Raw genomic sequence first — 26,575 nt, 5'->3', positions numbered from 1 at the left:
CTTGTTTTCCCTTGCTTTTAAGTCTTTCATTCTCTTAGGGTGAGTTCACATTCACTGTGGTGGACACGAAGGGTGCAGTTTCCTGGGCCCCCGCCTACCCATGTGGAATTTCTTCGAGCTCTGCTCACCTATGTCTTTGAGTCATGTGTTTGTTCCCCCACCTCTCCTGAAACCCTGTAAGGTTGGGGAAGGTGGGGACCATGACTGTCCTTCTTCCTATAACGCTGCTGAATGGATGAATGACTCAGGACGGATGCAGAGGGAACAGCGGAGCTGTGGGGTTTTGTAGATTTGTGGCTCTGAGGAAGCAGTGTCTCATTCCATGCCCTGAAGGCAGTTGTATCTGACATGAGCTCATGAAAACTCTGGGTTACGAGGGCCCTTAGGACATAGGTGATGAGTAGGTAAACTGTGACTGGGCTACTCTACTTTCATCTTCTTATAAGGTCGTGGGACATGGCTGTAATCCTTGCACTCAAGATGCTGAAGTAGGAGGATCAAGAGAATTAAAGGCTAGGCCAAGCAATTTAGTGAGACCCTGTCTCAAAATAGAGTTCAAAAGGACCCGGGGATAGCTTGAAAGTAGCGGTCATGGCACATGCTCTCACTCTCCAGACATGGGAGGACGCAAAACCAAATACAGAAACATTTCAGTCCCGACTAATGTACAGTGTGGTGTAACATGAACTTGTGCATTCATAAAACAATGCGCAATTATCTGTCTTCAGGTAATTCACTCTGGTATCTCCTGGATGTTTTCATATGTGTATGCAGATTGTTTCTTCCTTCCTCCTCCTCCTCTTCTTCTTCCTCCTCCTCCTCTTCCTCTTCCTCCCCCTCCTCCTCCTCCTCCCCCTCCTCCTCCTCCTCCCCCTCCCCCTCCTCCTCCTCCCCCTCCCCCTCCTCCTCCTTCCCCTCCTCCTCCTCCTCTTCTTAATGCTCTGTTTTGTTTGAAATCTGAGCCACATCCTGAGCCACTCTTAAACTTCCAGGGGCCACTGATTGCGGCCTCTAAAAGTAGCAGGGAACTGAACCCTGGACTCCGAGATTCAGGGTCAGGAGCCTTACCAGTTGAGCTCTGCAAGCCTTGTGTGTGCAGACCGTTTGTCCCACTAAGTTGTTCTCAGTATTCACAACTGACCCACGGTAGTTCTCGGCCTGTGGGTTGCCACCCCTTGGGGACGATTGAACAACCTCTTCACAGGGTCACTAAGACCATTGGAAACACAGATATTCACGTTTCCATTCATCATAGCAGCAAAACTACAGTTGTGAAGTAGCAATGGAAACAAAGGAAACAAAGGAAAGAATGTTATGTCTGGGGCTCACCACACACAAGGGGGGGCAGCTTTAGGAGGGCTGAGAACCACTGAACTAGAGGCTACAGATGCTCGCCCTCCTGTACCGCTGAAGGAAGAGCTCCTGCACGGGAAGGCAGAGCACAAGGGGTGCGGGAGGAATCAAGCACTGTCCCTTCACAAGAGCCTCACACATGAGTGACTGCCTTCCACACAGAAGTCATCTTTGCTTAGAGGCTGATGGGACCCTGGGCTTCCTTGTTGTAGGTGTCCATTGATATTTACTATTGATATATCTTTTAGTAACGATGCTGTTAATCCTAAACAGCTGTATACCCAAATCACCACACAGACACTGGGATTTATTTAGTCAACCTAGAACACAATCCTGGGCAATAGTTACTCCATCCTAAACCTCCAAGCCCTCATAGTTTCCTAACATTTCGATTTCCCACATTATACTTGCTTTTAGTGATATATTAGGTCCAGTCCATCTCTCCAGGTCATTCCAAGATCTCTGCTCTTGCCTTTGTTCTCCTAGCTCTGCCTGCCATTCTCCCTCCTGCCTCCCACCTTCCTGTCCTCTGGCTCCTCCCTCTCTTCCTGCTTCCTTTCCCTTGCTCAACATTGTGGCTAGTTGATTTTGGCATGTTTACACAAAGGTGAGACAAGTGATGCTTAGAATAAGTATCACAGTGTAATATCCAGATTGAAACCGGAGAGTGGGGGAGAGAAATCAGCATTTGAATGAACAAGGGTAAGGTGTATACATTCCAAAAGAACGTTATACCAACACTTCCCCTTGATAGGTCCTCTGATCTCAGTGTGATGGTAGGTGGGGCTACAGTTTCCTCATCCCTGCTGTCCATACCCTTGAGAAGCAGAATCTATAGTTAACTCCCCAGTCACTCATCCACAGAACGAGCAGCCTCCAACTGTCTCATGAGAACAGCGAGGGGAATAGCGCCAGAAGGCCAACGGGAAGTTGCTCCACAGGGGTAAAAGTGAACTGCTCATTAACCCCTCTGCTGTCAGAGAACTCACGCACGGGTGTTATGTGGCATCCATGTACTTGAGGCCATCACCACAGCTGAAGTTCATGGTGATCCCGAGTCACCGAGCTGGCAAGATGAAGGTCAAAGGTCAGAGATTTGCCACCTCTGTCTGCTTAGTCCTGGAAGTTGGTAATATGTATTTGCCAAAATGGTTAGACAGATACATACAAGGCATCAGTATGTGAGTGAAAGGGTTATCACTGTTCTTGAAAAATTATTTGCATGGACACATCCCCAAAAAACATGGGGAAAATGAGGCCCTGAAACATGTTTCTTTTATGCCTGGGATTCTCTGGTAACTGACCGCTTGACAGTTACACTCCTTTCACAAGAAGAAAGCTTTCCTAGGGGCTCTGCCTCTGACGTAAGCCCGCCCAGCTGGTTGTTAGAGCCCTTTTCTTTCATGTGTACTGCAACTAGATTGCTTGTGTAGAGCCACCCTTCTCCCGTTTCTCCTCAAGCATGTTTTCAAAGGGTTTTTCTGTTCTGTGCTGAGGAAGTTGTTGAGGGATATTTGGGGTAGCTGGACAGTGACCATGTTTAATGCAACCCCTGTCCCACAGGGACTGCTGGAGTCCTCTTCAGAAAAGGCACCCGTGTCTGTGGCCTGTGGGGGCGAAAGCCCCCTAGACGGGATCTGCCTCAGTGAAGCAGACAAGACCGCCGTGCTCACGTTGATCAGAGAAGAGGTAAAGTTGTACTTTTACTGTCTGCAGAAGGTGCCATTTCTATTGGCTCGCCCTGCCTCAGTCTGCGAGTTCCTATTCTCTGTGGTTTGTGTGGCCCACAGAAAGGGCTCCCATAGACTTCAGTACTTACTTACCATTTGCTGTGGAAACTGTAAGACCCTTGTGCTTCTATCCTCTGCTTTGCCACGTGTGCCCATCCCTAAGAATTCTAGGTGCTCAACAATGGGATTCCATAGTCAGCTCCCCAGTTTCTGTACTGTACTCCTGAGGAGCCTCTGTCCCAAACAGACATTGCTACAACTTAAAAACGCTAACGGCCCTTTGCTGGTTGGTTGCCTTCCCCTTCTGTCATATTCTGGATTGTCTTTTGCATTTAATTTTTGTGTGTAAGATTCCAAATTGCTTTTATTTGCAGCACACAGTAAGTCGAGAAGCATTTCAGCTTCCCAAGCTTTCTGAAGTAATGCTGCACTATAATTGGGGATGCCAGTTAGCCCAGTGGCCAGCACTTGGGAGCTGTGTTGAGGAGTCTTGTCAGTGAGAAGAATGGCTGTGTCTTTCTCCCAAGAGCTGATGTTGAGGTAGCAGCATAATAGATCTGAGGAGAGCTGTGTCTAGTCAGTTGAAGCACACAGGGTAGCCTATGGGTTGTTTTGGGTTTTTTGTTTGTTTGTTTGTTTTTTGTTTTTAAGATTTTTTTGTCTGTGTATGCCTAGTGCCAGTAAAAATCAGTTAAGGCAGTTGTAAGCTGCAGTGTGGGTGCTGGGAACCGAACTCAGGTCCTCTGCCAGAGCAGCCAGTGTTCTTAACCCCTGAGCCATCCCTCCAGCTCCATCTTCTCTATTCTTGAGATCCTTCCTATAAGCACAAAAGTAGAAACTGTACGATTTAAGAAGAAGGGAGCCCCTAAGGAGTATAGTGAGGGGGGCCACTGGGTGCCCATTCCAGCCCGGTGCAGGACAGACAGAATTGAGACATGGAGGAGAGAATCCTTCCCTCCAGCTGTCAAGAGCGTCTCGCATATCAGCGCAGCGGGATCTGTCTGTCCTGATGGATCCAGTGGGGAGCGCCCCAGCCCCTTCACTCTGTCTCACTCCTTACCAAGCCCTGAGGAATCACCACAGAAAAGGAGTGTGCATCCGAGTGTGGTGGTGCACGCCTGTAATCCCCTGGCTGAGGCAGGGGGATCACAAGTTTAAAGCTGACCTAGGATGCATTCTCCCTCAAAATAAAGACAAGGGATTCAGAGGAACTGCAAGTACCACTCAAATGTGAGGGAGCTCTGCCGTTCACCCTTCCCTGGTGGTACCATCGCCCCTACCATCCTATGTAGCTGAGAATGCGCTTTACCAGACGTCTGTGAACATTATATACAAACGTGGAGATGCACTGTATTCCTAAATGTTATTTGAATATCTGTGTCAGACTTGGTCATGTGTTATTTTTCAGTTTCCAATAGATCGATGAGGTAAAACAAAGCTTTATTATAATCTAGATAATCACTAAGGAGATTGAAGCAAATGAGTGGAAGAAAAAATACGAAGAGACCCGAGAAGAAGTCTTGGAGATGAGGTTAGCCGGGTGCTGGGGTGGGACGTGGGTGCCTTTGTGCATTGTTAGTTCAAAGAAGCAGTGTTTTCTTGTCACAAATCAGTGGCTGACAACGTGAGGGCTTTGCTCTCTGCTCCATACTTTGAGGTTAAAAACATCAGCAAATGGACTGGAGAGATAGCTCAGAGGTTAAGAGCACTAGCTGCTCTTCCAGAGGTCCTGAGTTCAATTCCCAGCAACCACATGGTGGCTCACAGCCATCTATAATGAGATCTGGTGCCCTCTTCTGGTGTTCAGGTGTACATGCAGACAGAACATTGTATACATACTAAATAAATCTCAGAAAACAGACAAACAAACATCAATAAAAGTGGTAGTGGCACACTTCTGAGTTCGAGGCCAGTCTGGTCTACAAAATGAGTCCAGGACAGCCAGGGCTACACAGGGAAACCCTGTCCCAAAAAAAAAAAAAAAAAAAAAAACAAACAAGGAAAGCCAAAAAATAAAACAAAACAAAAACCAATATAGTTTGGGCATGGTGGTGTACATCCTTAATCCTCACATTTAGAGACAGAGGCAGGTAGGTCTCAGAGTTTAAGCACAGCCTAGTCTACTTATCAAGTTCTAGGGTAGCAAGGACTACATAGAAAGGCTCTGTCTCGAAAAAGAAAAAGTAAAAGTTGGGTTTGACTAGTTGTTTATTTAATTACAACTTTTTTGGGTTAGAACATCATATCCAAATAGAACTTTTATTACTCATAAAAGGCCTTTTAAAAAGAATAACAGAGCCGGGCATGATGGTACGTGTCTTTAATCCTGGCACTTGGGAGGCAGAGAGAAGCGGAACTCTGAGTTTGAGGCCAGCCTGGACTACAAAGTGAGTTCCAGGACATCCAGAACTACACAGAGAAACCCTGTCTCAAAAAACACAAAACAAAAAGAGTAACAAGTCTATTTTAAAATATCCGTTTGTAATAAACAATAAGAAACGTTACTAATACACTTGATGATGGAGGTATTGAAATCAGATTGGACTTTCAGTCAAAAGCTTTTAGCTGCAGTGGTGATGATGGTGGAGACTTTCAAACCCCTGTGATCCCACACTCTGGAGACGGAGGCAAGAGGATTGTCACAAGTTTGAAGCCAGCCTGGGATTTACAGAAAGTTTCAGACCAGTCAAGGCTACACATTTGTCTCAGATTTGTTTAAAAATAAAAATAAAGGCAACCTTCTTTTCTTCTTCTTGTCCAATCTAGAAATTTATGAGTCATTACATTACTAAAGATAACCTCAAAGAAGAGAAAAAGTGTAAACCGCACCAATGAGTACTGGAGTACTGAAAGGATATATTTCTTTAAGATTTTATTTATCTTATGCACATCAGTGCTCTATCTGCATGTGCACCTGCATGCCAGAAGAGGGCAGTAGAGAGCATAGATGGTTGTAAGCCACCATGTGGTTGCTGAGAATTGAACTCAGGACCTCTGGAAGAACAGACGGTGCTCTTAACCACTGAGCCATCTCTGCAGCCCTGAAGGGATATTTTAAACATGACCACTGTAATTTGTGGCTACTGCATTACTTGGTTTTGGAGAACTTCCTGGTTGGCAGTCCAGGACTGGGCTTGGAACAGCTCCACCATTAGTGAGCTTACGATACACCACAAGGACCCTGGGTTCGGAGTCCAGCTTGGTGGACTCACCAGAGAGGCATAGCTGCAGGGAAGATGGCCTAGCATTGGGTGGACCAGAATAATAACACTTGACTGCATGCAAGGCCGACCCAAGGGCTTGATCTTCAAAATATGTGAATAAGTGAAATGTTCTAGGGAATAGGACAGAAGCTAAAACTTGTCACTGAATCAGAGGGAAAACAGCACTCAGGCAGATGGAGCCAGTAAAGGCTGAAGTTGGAGTGGGTCTCATGGGAAGGGTCCTGGAGGACACCTTTAATTGAAAAAGATTGTCTCACAATATTTAAATATGTACGTAGAGTGGGGTGAGGTGGCGCATGCCTGTAATCTTGGCACTTTGGGAGTCAGAAGCAGGTGGATCTCTGTGAGTTCAAGGCCAGCCTGGTCTACAAAGTGAGTACAGGACAGCTATAAGGCTACACAAAGAAACCCTGTTTCAAAAAAACCAAACCAACCTAAGAAAGACACTGTGATCAAGACAGTTCTTCAGCTGCGGTTGTCTCTTCCCAGGTGGCTCTAGGCTGTGTCAACTTGATAGTAAAAGCAGTTCACTAAGTATGAGATTGTCAGATGCTTTGGACTTCAGGCTTTAGCTTGGGTCGAGCACTTTGCTTGTGTGAGACTACAGTGTCTTTCCTAGCACCAAAGACATAATCCCTTTTTATTTCATTTCTTCTCTTCCTTTTTATCTCATGCTAAGAACATTTAACCTTCCAGAAGTTTAGTAAACTTTGTGCATATAAAAAAAAAAAAAAAAGCAAAGAAAGGAGGCAGAGCAAAGATAATGGTTTATATATGCGTTATTCTCTGTCATTGAATTTGTTTCAGATAGCATTCTCTGACTTCCATTTTAAAAACAAGGTTTGTTATAACAATAATGAATTACTATTTTTTTTTCTTATTTAGGAAAATCGTGGCTGAATATGAAAAGACGATTGCCCAAATGATCGGTAAGGAGAAAGGGTTTTGATGTTGTTTTGCTTTTTGAGCATGGGCCGTAGGCTGCTCAGACTGCTCTAACAAGAGACAGACACTTGTTTCTTGCAGTTTTGGAATCTGTGGAGTCCAAAGCCAAGGCTCTGGCAGATTCTGTGTCTGGAAGGGACTCTTGGCGCCTTCCCACCGCATTACATCATTCCTGGAGGAGATAGCTAGCTCTCTGGCGTCTTATTTTCCTTATTTATTTCTAAAGATATGTTGGGTTGATTTTAATTTATGTGTATGAGTCTGTGTGCACCTGCCTACTTGAGTTCTTATGAACCAGGAGTCTTGTGAAGCCATGGAAGTCTCAAGGATGTCAGACCATCTGGAACTGGAGTTACAGGTGGTTGTGAGCCTACTGTGGGCACTAGCAGCTGAACCTGGCTCCTCCACAAAGGCAAGACGTGCTCTTAGCTGCTCAGGCGTCTCTCCAGACCCTTTCTAGCTGCTGAGGAGTGATGTGTCATTATTGTACTATTGTGGGAGACCATGCGGTAATTTATGCATGGATACAGTGGCCAGCGATTAAGCTATTATAGTTAGCACTTTCATTTCCTTAAACATTGCCAGCCAGGTACATAGCACTTCCCACACTCAGGAGACAGGCAGACAGATCTTTGTGAGTTCGAGGCTAGTCTGGTCTACACACCCACCAAGTTCTAGGCCAGCCAGGGCTACATAGAGAAACCTGTCTTTAAACAAGAGTAAAATGTCATTTCCTGGGGATCATTCAAATTTCTGTGTACTTTTTTGACTTAGCTCATTTAGCTTCCCTGCCCATTGAGAACATTTAGTATTTGTCTTCCTGCGTCTGGCTTATTTCATTTAATATAGTGTTCTCTGGGCTGTGCTCTTTTTTTTTTTTTTTTTTTTTTAAAGGTACATACAGATTCTGTCTTCATGACTCATTTCCCGTATTAAGTTTCTCATCACTGTGACCAAAATGCAAGATTATGAACAGAAGAGAAAGGACTTATTTTGACTCAGGGTTTCAGAGAGATCAGTCTGTAGTCACTCTCTAGAGTTCAGTCTCTCGGTGCCAGATGCTTGGACAGAACGCGGTGTTGGTGGGAGAATGTGGCCCAGAAGGAAGGAGCTAGGGCAAGACAGTGCCCTTCAAAGACATACGCTAGGGTAGCCTCAAAGTTTATAGCCCAGGCTGGCTTTGAAGTCAGTGTTCTTAGCTTAGTACCCCAAGTACTGGCACTCAGTGTGTCCTCTGTGTGATGTCACTGCAGGTCCTTATTTCCCTCCACCAGACCCAGCGAGCCTTTCTAGTAACGGTGACCAGATTGTCTGTATTAAATTTAAATCCTTATTTAGTTGCCGTTTCTAAGGCTTGGCTCTTCCATGCATCTACTCTGATCTTGTAGCATTTAGGTACTGAGATTTTCCCGCTGCCCACAGCACTAGCTGCCTTCCCAGCGTAGCCTTGCCCTGGCCGTCTGCTCCAGTCTCTGCTATGAGAGGCCACTCTCTTAGTGGCTGTTTTAAAATGTGTTATTTCTCTCTTAACCCGGCTAACACCAAATAATCGAGACTGGGCTATTATATTTGTTTAATAAGCTTTATAGCACAAGAACTGAACAGTATTAATCTATTTTTAACCCTCTAAGCTAATCTGGCTCCCTCCCATTGTAAATCCCCGAGATATTTGCTTTTATGGCTTTCTCTGCTTCAGCTGATCTCTCCTGGACCTGTCCTCAGGGCTGAATTCCCCCTCCACCCCTTCCCCCCTTTTTCTCCCCCCCCCTTCTCCTTCTCTCTCTCTTTTCCTTCTTCCCTCCCTTTCTCCCTCCCTCCCCTGGCTAACCGGAAGTCTAGCCCTATTCTCCCCCCTGCTCAGTCATTGGCTGTCAAGCCTCTTTATTATCTTTATTATCAGGGAACAAGTAGGGAGCAAAGTTTAGACAGGAGATTTTCAGAACAAGGATTGCAACCAAATGGGGGGGACAGGGAAGGCACAAGGATCAGCATTTGAATCTTTACAGTGCACAATGACATCATGCCTTCACCACTCTGAACGCCAGCTTTGTTCCCAGCTCTCCCATCCTGCTTGCTTCCCCATCTCTTGTCACTGTGTGTGTCCTCCCACTGGAGCATGAGTTCTTGAGAGTGGGGACACCTCAGCATGCCCCCCCACCCCCCATTCCAAGGATGCTGTTTGGCTCGCATGGTGTTAACATTGCTCCCTCTGACCTGTGATTCCAGAAGATGGGCAGAAGACAAGCAAGACCTCTCAGAGTTTCCAGCAGCTGACTATGGAGAAGGAACAAGCACTGGCCGACCTCAACTCTGTGGAAAGGTCCCTTTCTGATCTCTTTAGGAGATACGAAAACCTGAAAGGCGTGCTAGAAGGGTTCAAGAAGGTAGCGTGCGTATCCTTCATGCCTTTGTCTCTGTGGTGTTGGTACAGTATCTTGCCATATGGCAGAGTGGCAGGTGGCCTTTTCTGTGGTGCTCAGCGCTGTGGGGCTTGTTTTTTTTTTTTCCTTTCATTTAATTCTTTTATTCACTTTACATCCTAGGACACTCCCCCCCCCCCAAGGCTTGTTCCTTTTTTTATCCGGCACCTTTTGGGTACTAGTAAAAGCTGAAGAGATCTTAGTTCACTGAAAAAAAAAGTTTAAGTTGGGCACTACCGAAGAAATGAGGTTGGGTCATTCATTTGTGTGCTACCAGACAAGAGTATTGCAGAATTCTTGTCCTGGTATGTCTGACAGAGGGCCTTGTTCACGAAAAGCTTTATGACTGATGGCTGAGGTTTGTGAGCCTGACATCAGGAAACTGAGGCAGAAGGATTGCAAAGCCAAGGCTAGTCTGGGCTGCATAACAGGATTCTGTTTTAGAAAGCCAAAGAATATAAATGAATAAACAAAGAAATAAAAAGGAAGGAAGGAAAGAAAGAAGGAAAGGAAGGAAAAAAGAAAGGAAGAATGGATGGGACTGGCCAATCAGATAAGATAGATGGCTGGATGGCTGGCTGGTGGATGGATGAATGGATGGGCGGATGGGCGGATGGGCAGATGGGCAGGCAGGCCTGGCTAATAATCTAATGCAGGGCTTGAGAAAGAAGCTGCATTAGGAAGCTGAAGCCTTTTGCAAATTAGTACATGGAGAACCTGTACAGGCTTTCTTCAGTGGGGTTGTAGGAGCCATTGAAGTCACACGGACTGTGAATTAAGTGCATCCCAGTTAAGCACACTTTCCCTTAAAACAAACAACTTTGTGATACATTGTGCAGGAGAAACAAAGAGACATACACGTTTGTTTTGAATTTTCACTTTGGAATAGAATGAAGAGGCCTTGAAGAAGTGTGCTCAGGATTCCTTAGCCAGGGTTAAGCAAGAAGAACAGCGATACCAGGCCCTGAAGATTCACGCAGAGGAAAAGCTGCACAGGTAAACGCGCATAAACGTGTGTTGCCCTTGCTCATTGCGGCAGATGGAAGCTGACACCTTTTTATCCACACAGTAACATACATCACACCTTTTGCTATCTGTCTCCTTGCTTACAACCTCCAGGTTTGTGTGTGTGTGATTTCATTCCTCTGTGTGGCTAAAACATTACAAAGTATATGCAGGTGTGTCTGCACACACAGCATCTCTTAGCTCTTCAGGGTTGGAGTTCTGTGTCTTTCCTCACACATACATTCTAATCATGCTCATTGTCTATCCGTGTCCGTGAGAACCTTCTTCCTGGCATTTCTGTGTTGGAAGGTCTCCCCTTCGGTGGCCCGTCCTGCTGGACTTAGTGATTATGAAACCTCTGGTGCAGAAGTACTGCAGGGAGGAGAGCTGTAGACGGCCCTTTTGTGTGCCTCTTCATGACGAAAGATGAGGAATTGGGGAGCAGCAAACAGGTGGGATTACAATAATCATAAATACTTCCCGTCTGGCCTTATTAGACGCCTATCAGCCTCTCCCTTCCGCAGTGTGTAAGAGTGTGTTTTCCCTAAAGCTCTGCCAACGGGTCAGCTGTTAGGTTACCTTCAATGTAACAGCTTTCTGTGAGGTTTGGCAAGCCACAGAGCATTTATTTTATTCAAAGTAGCTTTGATTTACGTTTATCTTAGTAAAATTAAGCTCACTTCAGCAGCTGTCTGTTTAAACACTTACTTTACCGTGATTTACCTTCCTGTCCTAGCTTAATGTGTTTCCTATGTTAGGGGCACCGGCTTTCATGTGAACTATAATTCACTTTCCAACATACTATTTGTGTGTGTGTGTGCACGCGTGCTCTCTCTGACTCTGTTTATGTGTATGTTTTAGGTTGTGGCTGTTTTGTTTTGTTTTTAGTGTGCTGGGTTAAACCCAGACGTGGTATGACCTAGACAAAGAGCTCTACTGTGGAGCTTTCTCTCCAGCCTTGCTCTGTGTTCTGATGAGCAGAAACATGTTCCATTTCAGTTTTTCTGAGTCAGGGTCATCCGGTATAGTTCAGGCTGACCTTGAACTTGCCTCGGCTTCCCAAGTGCTAAATTTAATGGCAAATGCCACCATATCCAGCTCATGAAAAAAATACTCAGATGCAGTAAGAGTCACTTGGTTTGTGGTTTCTGCATCCCCTGTCGTAGTGATAAAGACTTTCCTATTCTAGGTTATGTCCAGCTCTCCCGTCTGGTGGTTTTGTGACTTTAGTTTTTTCAGTCCTGAAGTCCAATAGCTCATTTGAAAATTCACCTCGGGGAATGTATATCTTCTCTCCCTCATTTTAAAAGATGCAGTCTCCCTGTATACCCCTGATTGGCCTGGAACTTGTCTCAAACTCAGAGAGATCCTCCTGCCTCTGCTGGGGCTGAGGGACATGTGGCATCACAGTCAGCTTCCACCCTAGATTTTAACTACAGAGTAATACTGCAGTCGGTGTTCCTCCCTGTAAAAATCTCTCTCCTCCCACTCTCTACGACCTCTCATTACGGGGCCATTGTGCGCCCTTGTGTTGTCTTTGTGCTTTTACAAACTATCCCGAATGGTCTGGCATCTTTTTGTTGCTGCTTTGAGATACCTATCAAATGAGGCTACAAATTTCCCCTTTCAGGTAATAACATGTTAGAGGCATTTTCCAAGTCAGAACATACAGCTCAGTGTAACTCCCTTGCTAGGTGGTAGGACCTCTTTTGAAAGTTTCACTTGTTTTTATTTTGCGCATTTGAGTGTTTGACCTGCATCACTTGCATGCCCTGTGCCCATGGAGGCCAGAAGGAGGTGTTGGGTCCCCAGGAACCGAGGTTGCTGCTGGGTGCTGGGAATGGAACCTGGGTCCTCGGCCAGCGCAGCCAGTGCTCTTAACCACTGTGCCACCTCTCCAGCCCCAGTAGCTGCATTAGCAGTGTTTCCGTGAAGAGTTAGCTAGAAACGGCTACTGTGTCACAGGTGTGTGTGTTGCAGGTGTTCTTCATCCCCACATGGCCCCACCCTTCCATAGCACGCCATCCTGTGCTTCTTTGCATTCTTAGGACAAGACCGGAAACTATACTGCTTGACCATGAAAAGCTCAGTGATTTTGTCATGGTATCTGCTTAAATCCAACAGAACTCAAACACTAGCTCAATGCAGATAACAAAACTTTATTCTAATCAAGCCAATCAATCAGGGCTACAGAACAGACTGAACTGCGACCCTGAAAGGACACTGTACAGCATATTTAAAGGATGAAACCATAAAGCTGAGAGGGGTGCGGGGGTAATGGAGCTAAGGGGTTGAGCAATGGAGTTGCCATCTGTCAGGATAGGAGTGGGTTCCTGGGCCTGGGACCATGAACTTAGTTTGACACTGATAGCAAGAGGGAGAGGTTGTCCTTGAAATGGCTGGACTCAGACAATTGTCTGCTTACAAGTTGTCCCTGAGATGTCTGGACTCAGACAACTGTTTCCTTACAACAGAAGCTGTTCAGCTATTGGGAAGTCCCCAGCTCCCCTAGGACCTTGAATTTAGCTTCTCTCTCTGATTAAATGGAGTCTGAAAGTGAAATGGTAGTACTTGGAATGAGTTTCTTCTGTTTATCCTCAACAATACGACACCAGCACAGCATGCACAAGATCCAGGCTTCAGCCCCCACCCCACCCCCACATGCCACACAAAAAGCTCATCACTTTAATTTGTATGTCTCTTATTAGCGGTGAGGTTTTAGCATCTTTTGTATCAATTAACGGGATGTTTATTTAGTGAAATGTTTCCTCTCACACTCATTGGATAAAGACAGTTCTGAGGGCTGTAACTCACAGACACCGGTATCTCTACTCTGTGTTTAGGGCAACAGTGTTGACAGTGGGGGGGGGGGGACAGAATTACTGCATATGAGATCCTGTCAGCAAGGAATGTTTGGCCCTGCAGTCTAAGAGGAAGTTAGACTGACACGGGTGCTTTACTCTAGAGTGGCCTTTATACACCATTCAGGTGGGAAAGGACTTCGCTGAAGGGCTCCAGTATTGTGTGGTCATGTCCAGAGCACTCCAGTCCACCATGGTACCAGATCCTTTAAACATTAGAAATGTGTAAAAAGTCAGTCATTTCATTTTCTCACCAAATACAAAATGTGAAAAATACTGATTCTGCCCTCGGGATGTGCCATGGAAACGTGCAGTTTCATATAAATTCCAGTTTGCAGGTCACTAACTCTTGGCTTTTTCTGATCGTAGAGTCAGTCCTTTTTAGTCTGTGCTCTTGCGGCTGTCAGTAGTTGGTACCCTGTGTCTTCGTCCTTTCCTCAGAGTTAACCGTGTCCTTTTTATCTCTTCTGCAAACAAACCCAAAATACCATCACAGGGCCAACGAAGAGATTGCTCAGGTCCGCTCAAAGGCGAAGGCGGAGAGCGCAGCTCTGCATGCCGGGCTGCGGAAAGAGCAGATGAAGGTGGAGTCCCTGGAAAGGGCCCTGCAGCAGAAGGTACGCAGGTCCACCACGGGAGGCCCCTCTCGTTGATGGGGAGCTTGGCCGCGCTCCTCCTCTGTGGCCACGCCAGTCCTCCGTGCACCTAACGTATTATGGTCCTGGAGGAAAGCAGCCCCCTTTTCACTCAGACACTCCAGGCCAGCTCCTTTATGAACTGATTCAGGGGGATGCACATCACATCATTAACCAAGGGTAAGGGGAGCCACCAGCCACAGGCAGGGTTCAGAGGGGGGATGCTGTGTTTTAACAATGTTAAAATGTTCCCCAGACGTTGTTAACAATGTTGGCCGGTCACGTTGGGGCAGGGCTGTAATCCCAGCACTCAGGAGGCAGAGGCAGGCCTGGTCTACAAAGTGAGTGCAGGACAGAAACCAACATTAAGTCCTGGACACCTGGTTACTTAGTGTCACAAGGCCGCCTCTCCTTCCTGCTGTGTGTGTTTGCATGGCACATGAAGCATCTTTCCGTTCATTGCTATAGGTCATTAGAGCAGATTACCATATCTAGAGACTAATTTGGCTCCTGTGACTTGGAGCTGTAGAAGCCCCTTAAGTGGGTAGAGGCTGGAAGTGCTTCCAGGCGTCCTGTAAGGATAGGACAGCCCAAATCAAATCCCAGCCTGATGTAATCGATGCTGAGAAACTGAGAGTAGAGATAATGTCGCCAGGCTCAAGACTGGCTGCTTGCCATCATACATGCCAGTGAAGCAGAGAGACAGGATGCTGAGGCAACTAAGGCGGTTTCATTATGAAGGCAGCATGAGAAGGTGGGGCCTCTTGCCTAGGCTGAGTTGGGAGGCAAGTGATGGTGTTCCAGACCGAGGCCTGCCTCTCACAGCGCCTGGGCTTACTGGTACGTATTGGATCCTAACCCCTGTCTCAGGAGGCTTTTCAGGAGATGCATATGCGCCCTGCCGACTGGGTTACTTGCTAAAACACAAAGCACATGGATTTCACTCAGTCCCCCAATAGCTTTCAGACTCGAGTCAGAGTGTCACTGAGTAAGCGCACACGGGCAGCATAGCAAGGCAAACCTGGAGAGCAGCAGTGAGAAGTACAGCTACGCTTTAAAGGAGGAATTCTCCCGTGACAGTGAGGGATCAGCGAGAGGGCCCGCTCAACAAGAGAACCAGGAAACTAAGGTCTATGGCAGGCTTCAAGAGGGCTGGTGGCTCTGCCACCCTTGGCTCCATTTTAGTGCAGCGCGGTAAGCGCAGGCGCACGTTTTGATGGGTAGGAGGCCTTCCTTTCCCTAAAGACTGAAATGCGGAGAAGTGGAGAACCGCTGGGGTGTCTAGGGAGGGTCTAGCCACTAGCCACTGGCTCTCCTCCCAGAACCCAAAGCGGCCTGCAGAAAGGATCCTTTTCTTCTGTTTTTCAGAATCAAGAGATTGAAGAACTGACAAAAATCTGTGACGAGCTGATCTCAAAGCTTGGAAAGAGCGAATGAGAGCCCCCCCAACTCCCCGTGAGCTGTGCAGGTCCAGGTCTGGCTGCTTCTGTCGTGACCACGTTGTTATCTTGCCTTATCCAGAACTAAGCCCTCCCTCGCAAAGAAAAATAACTTTCTCCAAAGCGCACGCCTGCTTTGCCGCCACTGCAGCTGGAGGCACAGCAGAGACCCGGGGGCAGGTTGGCCCCTTCCTGTGGCAGGCTGCCGGGGCTGGTGTGTGCTTCTCCATCTTGAGCTCATCTTGCCGTCATCTTTGCTTATTCCCAAGTTTGTGAAATTTCTAATTCTGTGGCAGCTGTGTAGGGTTATCTTCCCAGCACCCATTTGATGTTTTTATGACCTTTTAAAATTTCAGTGTCAGCAGTTTTATTGGAGGAGGCGATTTGGCCCATTGCTACTAACAGTTTATGGACGAGGCTCCAAATCCCCTTTTATTTCCAGACTCTTACTCATGCATGTTGGTCTATACATGCTGCTGCTTTTCCCGAGGCACATTCAGACAAGAACTTCTAGGGAGGAACGTAGTTACATGAGTAAATGTAGACCCTTATTTTGAAACAGGACTCAAGGACAAAAAGCCAGTTACAGACTTCACAGGGGTTGTCGCCATAGCTCTGCTGGTAGAGTGCTTCCTATACACAAGGCCCTGGGTTTGTCCCCAGAGCTACAGAGACTGGATATTGTAGTGCATGCCTGTAATCCCAACAGTCCAGAAGTGGAGGCAGGATGATGATAAGTTCAAGGTCAGCCTGGGCTATACAAGACCTTACTTCAAAAAAGAATGGAAGCATGGTTTTATCTTAGCTAGTGGGAGGCCGGGGCAGGAAGATGGCTTGAAGCCAGAGTTTGAGGACAGCATTGCAAGGCAACACACCTGTCCTCAAAATTCAAACACCCGAACCAAAATTTGAGTCAGGGAGGAGAGGTTGAGGAGATGAAGGCCAGGGGATGTAGGCTTCATGTCCTAGGAAGATTTGCTGTGCTGCCTGTTGCCCCAGTATCTGGACACCCCTGGGCCCCAGCATGAGCTTACACTGAAAGCAGCGTGTGCCGCCAGTGTGAATAGCAGCGTGGGCCTCCCTCAGAGCTGGCGTTTGATGCGCGTGCCCACCTGGACACCTGCCAGATAGTCTCTAAAGCAAAGTCGACTTTTCTTACCTATTTGAAAGGTTTAGCTGATCTTGTTAAAAGACAGAGGACGCCAGCAAAGGTCCTTGGTTCTCTGTGTGACAAGCGTGGCACACTTCAGAGACTTTAAAACAACAAATGTTTTCATGTGCATTTATGAAATGCGTACGAAATGAGGTGAACTCTTAAAACAGGCAGTTAAAAGTGAGTAAAAAATGTGACTCATTACCCAAATCAGCACACTGGGAACATGTTAACAAAGACAGCTCGAGTGCTGCAGAGGGCTACCCAGACAGGACAGAATTCTGTGGACTCATACTGGACTCACACTGGGGAACACTGACTCCTATATAGAAATTTCCCACTTTAGTGCCAGTCAGTTTCTTTGTTTGATCAGCATAACCAAACCCATTCGTGTTTTAATGCATTTTTTTTTTTGCCTTAATTTCATACCCTGAGTCTTCATGGTAAATATGCACTATTCAACACACAAACATTTTCCTCCTTGTAAGACTGTTGCATGAGTTAACCCCAGCGCTGAGCTGGGCCTCGTGGAGAAGCTCCATAGATCTTAAAGACGTTATCCCCTTAGCAGTGAGTGACCATGTGGTGCAACTGTTAGCTCCAGGGACGGGAGTGATGTCTTTTCAAGCTAGAAATGACATTTTGTCAATATGCATTTATTACAATTGGTGCTTAGGTTAGGCTGCATCCTGAGGCCTACTGTATGAATATTTTGTACAAAAACACAAAGGGACAGAAGTTACCTGTGGTTGGAGAACTAACTTGACAATCATTTGGGCTCTGAATTCAGGCACAGTGGCTTAACGTCAAGGCCGTAGCCGTGGGCACAACGTCAGGTTCAAGTGTCTTTAAGGGATGTAACCAGCATCAGCTTAGCCCTCTTCCACAAGGAAGGTTCATTTGCATTTTGAGAGACACTGCATCCCTGTTAGTCTCGACTTGTCTTTAGTATGAAAGGCTTAGAGCAATCCGCATCGTGAATCTATAGTCCCCTTATTCCCCGATTCCTTTTCTTCCCATAGTGCTGGGACAGTACCCAGGGTCTTGAAGATGCTGAGCAAGTGCTTTGCCGCGGAGCTACAGCTCTGCCCCGGCCATCTCTTTAAGCTTGTGTGTTTTAAAAACATCCCTTGCTGTAGGATGCAAAGCAGAGGAGAGGCGTGGTGACCACCCTTCCCTGCCACACTGGTGGAAGAGACCCCTTGAAAAACGGGCCCTGCTAAATGCAGTTGCTGTACAGGGGGCATGAAAGAGCCCTTTAAGCAATGTATGCCAGTGGCCTCGGAGTCATCACCATTACCAGGAAATGGTCACAGCTTCTAGCTTGTGGATACTCTCCAACAAGAGTAAAAATGTTGCTTGCACAGCTGGCAAATGAAGACAATTATACTAGGTAAAATATATTTATTTTTCTTTTAATTGAGTAAACCCTAAAAAGCTTTTAGCACACTAGAGAGTAAAAATACAAAGTTTTCTTCAACACATGCTGGGGGCCAAATAGTTGTTTTTTTTAGGCAGTTAAAAGCAGGGCAGCATGGTGGCACACACCTGTGGTCCTAGCACCCTGGAGCAGAGGCAGGGACCCAACGCCCAGGCCTGACTGGGCTGTACAAGACTTGAGAGCTGGGGTTGTGACTCAGTGGTAGTGTTTGTCCCACAAACACCAGGTGGTGGTGTCAATCCCCCGCACTGTGAAAGATAAATAAAAAATTTAAGCTCAGAAAGCAGGTTGGGAATATTCAGTGATCTTGTTGAGACGCTCAAGACCATTTCTTTAGTTCTACTTTGCCAAAGTGTAGACAGCTCTTCCCTGTCCGTGTTACACAATGACCAGTTTACCCTGGATTGGAAGACAGTGCCTGCTCTGTTTAGAGACTGGTACCTTCCCTGAACTTTGTGCACTCTGGCGCTCAGAACTCTGGTGTGGATTCAGGCATCTCCCGAACCAGACCAAATTAGGAAGTGTCGAAGCAAGCTGTTGGGAGTGCTGGTCTGGCGGCCTGAAGCTCATGGCATCAAAGGGAGAGCCCTGCCTTTACATTCAGGATTGCAGTCTAAGCTAGACTGTCTCTCCAGCCAGTAGAGCCTTTCTCACTGGGCACACGTAGCACTGCCTGTGCACAAATGCTCATTCACTGGGCAGCCCTGGGTCGACCACAGGAGACCGATGCCCTCACTTTCAGCAGAGACAGCACATGCTAGACAGGGCAGCCTGCAGCCCATAGGCTTCGGGAGTGTGGCTAAGATCAGGGCATACTAAATTGGAAGTGGTGTGGAGCTTTTGAGGCCACTTCCTTTGGTGATCGGTCGTTCCTGCTGGCTTTGTAGGCCTGTGACTCTCTGAGCTCCATCTCAGGGTTTTTTAATCTTCTTGGGAAGAGAGAATGTAGGTATTGAAAGAATGATTCAGGCAAAGAATTTAAAGATGTATATATTATGAAGAATTTTAAGGGTAACAGATTACTATTTACTTACTAAAGAACAGACAAAGTCTGGGAATCCCAGAACACCAAGCCAAAGGTCAAAGAAACCATCTTTCAAAAAGTTTTAACACTGAAAAGTTATGTCAAGGAGACCAATGTCTGAAAAGGTTTGACTGGCCTCCAGCTTCCAATTATTTTTTAAAAGAACAATTTACTAGGGCCAGGGATGTAGCTCAGTTGGTGACACACTTGTTCAGCACACGCAAGTCCCTGGATGTCCCCAGTGCTGGGGGGGGGGGAACATTTACTACTAAATCCTTACGGGTCCCACAGGGAGAGGAAAGGGAAACAGATGTACCGGCTCTTCTCCCTAGGGTTCTCTTCTGAAACAGAGCACAGAGTCCAGGCAAGCACTTGGCACCGCAGAGTCTAAAGATTGCACTCCTACTAGTTCCCATGCAGATGCAGCCCCTGTCTGTGCCTTCAGCACGCATTTAGTCTTGGACAAATAAGACTCCCCAGGAATGACTCGTAACTGTACTATGGTTTCAGCTTTATGTAGACACACACATTCCGGCTGTAGTTCTGATAAGGAGACGCCACTGCAATGCTGGCCCCAGGCGGCCTGTGATGCTTTCACTGCTCAGAGGAGGCCAGGCAGGCTAAGGTATGACCCAACCCTTCCCCGTGAGGCGTCTTCATTCATAGAGGGTCGGGATGCCACTCTGCATGCCTGCCTTCTCGTGGTACCTAACACGCTGAACGAGAGCGCTGCCCCTTCCCCGAGTAGCCGATTCTATATTCGGGAATAATTTTCATGAATACTTTTCAAATGGTCACAAGCATCTGGACTAGCCGTGTCTGATCCCAGTACAGGGCAGTGTGTGGGTCGCACCTGCAGCCTCAGCCTCGTCCTTGGCAGGGCTCAGACACTCGGTTCCGTCTCCAGGCAGCTTTCCAGGGTTGCCGTTAGCGAGTCCGTGTCTGCCAGTAGATACCCACTGTACTAACGTGCCAAGCGTTCCTTGCACCTCTGCTTCCACTGTATCCCCTCCTCCCTGTGCCCCAGAGTGCGTGAGGAGCCCCTCACTGGGGGGGGGGCGTGCACACCACACTGACTCCTGTTTTCAGGGCCGTGTTGTGTGGAGTAATCATCCTCATAGATTTTATACACATAGTAATTCTCCTTTTTATATGTCAGGTAAATATTTGTAAAAGTTATACTCACACAAAAGAAATTATTATGATAATTACTAATATATTTTTTTCCATGTTTCATTGCCTGAATAAAAACTGTTTACCACTGGTAAATCTGGGTGTGTGCTGTTTTCCTGGTCAGTTTGTTTTATCCGTGGGTGTTTGTGGAAGCCTCTCTCTTACAAGTTCCATCTTTCTGCCTGACAATAGAAAACATGACATTTCCCTACACTCGTTTTCTGGGGCTTCGTGCGTTTCGCTGGGCGTGTAATTGAAAGCAAAACAAACCGGAATTCAGACCTCGCCATAGAAACCACCATGACGGTGTCTATGCAGACAGAATTTTTGCTGAGTGGTCTCGCTGAGAGACTAGTTCACCCTGGTGGTTTCCAAGTCCACAGAAACCAAGTTCCTCCGGGCTTGCTGAAGGACCTGGGGTGGGTTAGAGCTATGTAGAAAACAGTGGATATTTCATGTGCTTTCTAAATTAGTACAGGAAAGACTTTAACCTCAGGCTGGGCCAGCTCTGCACCGAGGGGTGGGCCAGGGTAAAGCTGGAATAGTCCAGGGACCCAGGACGCTTCTGTACCTGCTTTTTGTGAGGCTCTGCTGCCTGTGGTGGTCCTGGGTTTTAGTGGTTACTTCTCACCAGTGTGTTCTGACTGCCCTCACAAGTCTCATTTTGTTAGCATTACTGGGGAAATAAGATGAAAATTTACCTTAGAGAAGACTATCCCTATTTTTACAATCAAGAATAGGAGCCGGGCATGGCGCCGCATGCCTTTAATCACAGCCATTAGGAATCAGAGGCAGGTGGATCTCTTGTGAGTTCAAAGCCTGCATCATCTATTTAAACAGTTCCAGGACAGCCCAGGAAGGCTCCATAGAGACCTGACTCAGAAGCAGCTTTGCCTGATGGAAAGCTCTGGCATGGAAGGCCGAGGTAGAGCCTGGCCGATGGCGGAACAAGCGGGCCTCTAATGCCTTCATTTAGGTGGAGAATACTAGCAGGGAGCTGAGGTTCTGGAGTTCACAAGTTTCCCTTTCAGAAATCCCACCTCTGAACCAAGCTATTCCCATGTTACAAAGGCGGAAGAGTCTGACCTTAGGTCCCAAATCCACATCCATGTCTAGGCTAGATGCTATGCTCTACTTTTTTTTTTTAAAAACTTATGTGTATGGGTATTTGGTGGTTTCAATAAGAATGCCCACCAAAAGCTCATATATTTGAATGCTTAGTCACCAGGGACTGATACTATTTACAAGGATAGGATTAAGACGTGTGGCCATGTTAGAGGAAGTGTGTCACGGGAGTTGGGTGTTCAGCTTTCAAAAGACCCTGCCAAGCCCAGAGTCGTCTCTGTCTCTGTCTCTGATAATGGACTGAAGCTCTGAAACCACAAGCAAAGCCTCCCATTAAATGCCTTCTTTTATCACAGTTGCCTTGCTTGTGTTTCAGCAATCCAACAGTGACTAAGATAGGGCATTCTGTCCCCGGATATATCTGAATATCGTATGTGTGCCCCAGGAAGCCAGACGAGAGTGTTGAATCACCTCGGATGGGGGTTACGGGTGGTTGTGGGCCACTGCATAGGTGCTGGGACTCAAACTCAGGTCCCTGGAAGAGCAGCCAGTGGTCTTAACCCCTGAACATCCTCTCCAGCCCCAGCCTGCTCAGCTTTGGACCTTCCTTCGTTTTTGTACCCAAATGATGAAGAAACTAGGGTTATATTCTCCCTACGTTCTCTCCTAAGGACCCAATGTCATTCCGGCCAGCTGAACCAACACTGCTCTGACTCCAGAAGATGCTGAACATCTCCCTGAGAGATGGCCCCTGAGACGGCCAACCTACATTTCCCACATCCCAGCTGCACTGAGTTCTTAAGACAAAAAACGAGCCACACTCTGCTGTGAGACTTTGGGTAGAGTTCTGTTCTAGACGTCAGAAATGACAGGTGATTTGGTTCTCGTGGGTGCAATTAGCTAATGTGACACACTCAGGCACAGGCCTAATATTTTGCTGAAGAATTAACATTTGGACAGCCTCCCACTGTGACGGTCCATTTGGAATGTGCCTTCTATTTTGCTGAAAGGTTGGCATTTTCATTTGTCTTGGATGAGATTTTAAATTGCCCAGGAACTGTGAATGTATGTATGTATGTATGTATGTATGTATGTTTTATGTGAATGAGGCAGGGACATGCCATTGTGCATGTTTGGGGGTTAAAGGACATGTGAAGGACTCTCCACCATATGTGTCCTGGGGATCAAACTGAAATCCCCAGGCTTGGGAGCAAGGGCCAGCCATTCGGGCACCTTTTAAACTTACTTTCAATTAATTTTTCTAAAGTAATCAACTTTCTTGCTTTGTTTTGCCTTTTTAAGACAGGGTCTCTGTGTAATAGTCCTGGCTGTCTTAGAACTTGATTTATAGACCAGGCTGGCCTTGAACCCGGAGATCCACCTGCCTCTGCCTGCCCCATGCTGGGACTAACGGTGTGCGCTGCTATTCCCAGCCCTGAAGTGACCAATTTTTAACCAAAGATGTCTAGGACATTTTGCGTGTGGTATAAGCTTCAGTGCAGACATGTATAATGGACGACGGGAGGCTTCACTCCCGTTGTTTTTAAAAATGCAGCTCAAAACCCATTTTTGAGGCTATGAATAAAAAACAGAAGAGCAGCCGAGACTATTTGGTGTGAAAGTGGACAGGAAGGGTAAGTGCTGTCCACAGTGCGTATCATGTCACATGTGGATTTGTGTATTGCTGTGTGTGCGGGAGTGTGTGTGTGTGTGTGTGTGCATGCCTGGTGCTCATGGAGGTCAGAAGAATACATTGGATCCTCTGAAACTGGAGTTACTGCTGGTTCTAAGCCATCATGGGGGAACTGGAAAACAAACCAGTCCTCTGCAAGAGTAGCAAGTGCTCTTAAGCTCACAGCCAATTCTCCAGGTTCCTGACTGCAACCTTTAGCGCCCTGAGTGGGAGGCTTTGGGAATTTAAGCCCATTTTTAAAGCTTTAAAAGCTCACAAAAAAAGAAAAGCAAAGCTTTCTTCCCTTAGGCACACTTACACCAGGCTCTTCCCCTCCTGGGCAGCAGAGGGCAGCAGAGGACAGCCTGCTTAGGCTCAGGATCCTGTTTCTGCTCAGAGGCCAGGGCTGAACCGAACCTGACTCAGCTTTCTTTCATGGCTGAAAGAATGCAAGCTCTGGGCTAGAGAGCAAGGGTGAGGCCTGGGTTCCATGCTCAGAACTGCAAGAAATTAAAAGTGCAACCCTTCTTAGAAGTAAGAATTCACCTTGACTCCAGGCTCTCCCAAAAACTTTCTCCTCACAATTTAACTCTAAGTATCTAAATAGGCAATTAAGCTATGTTTTATTTAAATGTTGATCCGAGTAATTTTCTCTACCTGTCAACGCCACTTTTCACGGCCATTTTTGTTAGCTAAACGACTAAATGACCGGGTCATGAATTTGCACAGAATTTTCACATAGAACGTGAAACAAATTGAAAGCTGAGTCCTAGGAGGAAGCAAGCTCAGGACCCCGCAGGCGTATTGCAGAAGTTGGTAAGAAAGTGAGTCCATTGGAATATTTGTTGGAATAACCACTAGCTTCTCTGAATGCCTTAACCTTGGGACCGTTTTATACCCAGAGAAGAGCTGGAGGGGTTCTCCAGGTATCCTTGATCCACCCCTTCCTGTCCCCCACTGGTGTCCTGCAGCCTTGTCTCCTTCACTGACCTCTAGAGCCAGCAGTCCAGGGAGACACTGGCTTTCTCTGCTTTTTTCTTTTCTTTTTCCTCTCCCCTTTCCTGTATTTGCCTCGTCCTTCCTTTCCCCTCTTCCCTCTTCTTCTCCCTTCCTCCTCTCCCTGCTGCTCATTTTCTTCTTCTCTTCCTTTTGCTCTCGTAGGGCTGGCTCTGTACCTACAGGTCTACATCTCCCCGCCGTCCCTAAACGTGTTTTTTCTCAGACATTGTCCTAATAGGGTACCGTGAATATTTCTGCTCCATTTTAGCTACAGGAGTTACTGCAGTTAGAGCAAAGTGGGGACTCTCATCAGCAATCTCTTTTCCGGTATAGACGTCTAATAACTGCCGAATTAGAAAAGGACAAATCAATATGCCGTGCTTTGCATCTAATGAAAGAAAGGTCCTTTTCCACTGCGTCTCTGCATGCTGCTCCTGAGCAGCTCGCCCTGAGCCGGGTTCAGAGGAGAATTGAAGGCTTGGCTCAGCCGGTGTCCCTTCAATCCTGCCTGTCCCTCTCCTTACCCTGACACCTAAAGACACCAGAAATCAGTCTAGCTCCAGAATCTTGTGCTCTGTGTGAAACTACGAATTAGGATCTACGTGAGTAGAACTACATATGTTAGAATCTATGTGTGTGGAAATACGTGTGTTAGAATCTATGTGTGTGGAACTATGTGTTAGAATCTGTGTGTGTTAAACTACATATGTTAGAATCTGTGTGTGTGGAACTATATATATTAGAATCCATGCATGGAATTACGTGTTAGAATCTATGTTCTAAAACTTTACATATTTTAGAATCTTGTTCAAACTCTGAGCTCTTTTCTAGGTTGCTGGAGCTGAGTCCTTGAGGGGTGTGCCAGCCCCCATCCCTTCCCAGCATACTCTGTGTTCCATCAGTCAGGTCCTGACCTTTCCTTTCCTTTTCTTTTTAGTTTCAGTGACAGAGCTCAAGCTCAGGGACTTGTTCATGCGTGGGGGTTCCTCTATGTCTAAGCTCTATCACTCTTTTTTCCTGTATAGAGCCATCGCATTCCTCTTCTCACCCACCCCCGGACATTGTACTATATTGTGTCTTTTTCTCACATTGTAAAAGTTTAATTAAAATGTAATTCCAAAAAAAAAATGTAATTCCCTTCTCTCTTCCTCCCATGTCCCACCCCAACCCTTTCAAACTTTAATCATTACTGTTACATATATTCAAATAAATCTATAAATGAAACTCAGCTTAGTGTTGCTAGTGTGTATATTTTTTAGGGCTGACCACTTGGGATTGGATAACCATGAGGGGCTCGCCTCTTCGGAAGACTAATTACCCCTCTTCCAGCAGAAGTTTTTAATTGCCTGTAACTCTTCATCAAGAAGTGGGGCCCTGTCATTGTTATGGGTAGCTATGCTGAAACCCCATGACCAAAAGCAGGTTGGGGAGGAAAGGATTAGTTCACCTCACACTTCCACACTCTAGTCCATCACTGAAGGAAGCCAGGACAAGAACTCAAGCAGGGCAGGAAGCTGGAGGCAGGAGCTCATGCGGAGGCCATAGTGGAATGATGCTTACTGGCTTGTTCATCATGGCTTGCTCAGCCTGCTTTCTGATAGAACCCAAACCCACACAGGGATGGCTGGCATGTACACCTGCACGCCAGAAGAGGGCACCAGATCTCACTAGAGGTGGTTGGGAGCCACCATGTGGTTGCTGGGAATTGAACTCCAGGCTCTCTAGAAGAGCCAACAGTGCTCTTAACCTCTGAGCCATCTCTCCAGCCCCCCCAATCAAAGAATTTTATACTTTTTTCAATTACTTATTTGTGTGTATGTATGTGTACATGTCGCACTGTGCACGTGTAGGTCAGGACAACCTTTGGGAGCTGGTCCTTCCATATCAATCATTAATTAAGAAACTGCCCTACAGCCCAAACTTTTTCTTTTTTTTGGGGGGGGGGGAGTTTGGGTTTTGGTTTTTTTTCGAGACAGTGATTCTCTGTGTATCCTTGGCTGTCCTGGACTTGCTTTGTAGACCAGGCTGGCCCTGAGCTCACAGAACTCCTCTTGCCTCTACCTCCCGAGTGTTGCAATTAAAGACGTGCATTTTCTGAAGGTTCCCTCCTCTCAGGTGAGGAGTCATCTTGAGTCAAGTTGACTAACACTACCTATTCACAGACGCCAAGAGATATTTTCCCCATCCTCACTGGCATGTGTCTGATGCTGTCATTCAGGTCTCACTTAAGCAGCCATAGTGTTGAGATTTCATAGGTATAATTCCCCTGTTGTATCTAGAATATACAATCTTAGAACATACTTCCTGGGCCTCTGGCTCTCAGAGTCGTTTGTCCATAAAACAATTCCTGGGCTGGCGTGATGTCTTAGCAGGTAAAGGCCTGGGTGGCTCACAATCATCTAGAACTCTATTCCAGGGGATTTGATACCCTCTTCT

General features: G+C 46.6%; 1 protein-coding gene across 7 annotated transcripts in view; it reads left to right on the top strand.

Annotated features, from left to right (window-relative positions):
- Nucleotides 1-20,499, top strand: part of Tacc1 (transforming acidic coiled-coil containing protein 1) — a 94,805-nt gene extending 74,306 nt beyond the window's left edge. For all 7 annotated transcript variants that reach the window (XM_060381511.1, XM_060381508.1, XM_060381507.1 and 4 more), the window contains 7 exons: nt 2,917-3,042; nt 4,538-4,614; nt 7,193-7,236; nt 9,479-9,636; nt 10,562-10,668; nt 14,035-14,155; nt 15,542-20,499. In XM_060381511.1, the coding sequence (XP_060237494.1) occupies nt 2,917-3,042; nt 4,538-4,614; nt 7,193-7,236; nt 9,479-9,636; nt 10,562-10,668; nt 14,035-14,155; nt 15,542-15,610 (702 nt within the window). In that variant the 3' untranslated portion in view covers nt 15,611-20,499. The remainder of the gene's footprint in view (nt 1-2,916; nt 3,043-4,537; nt 4,615-7,192; nt 7,237-9,478; nt 9,637-10,561; nt 10,669-14,034; nt 14,156-15,541) is intronic.
- The last annotated feature ends 6,076 nt before the right edge of the window (nt 20,500-26,575 follow it).

This window comes from Meriones unguiculatus, chromosome 4 (assembly GCF_030254825.1).
Source record: "Meriones unguiculatus strain TT.TT164.6M chromosome 4, Bangor_MerUng_6.1, whole genome shotgun sequence".
NCBI lineage: Eukaryota > Metazoa > Chordata > Mammalia > Rodentia > Muridae > Meriones > Meriones unguiculatus.
The sequence above is the reverse complement of the archived record's forward strand: the minus strand, read 5'-3'. Positions and strand labels throughout refer to the sequence as shown.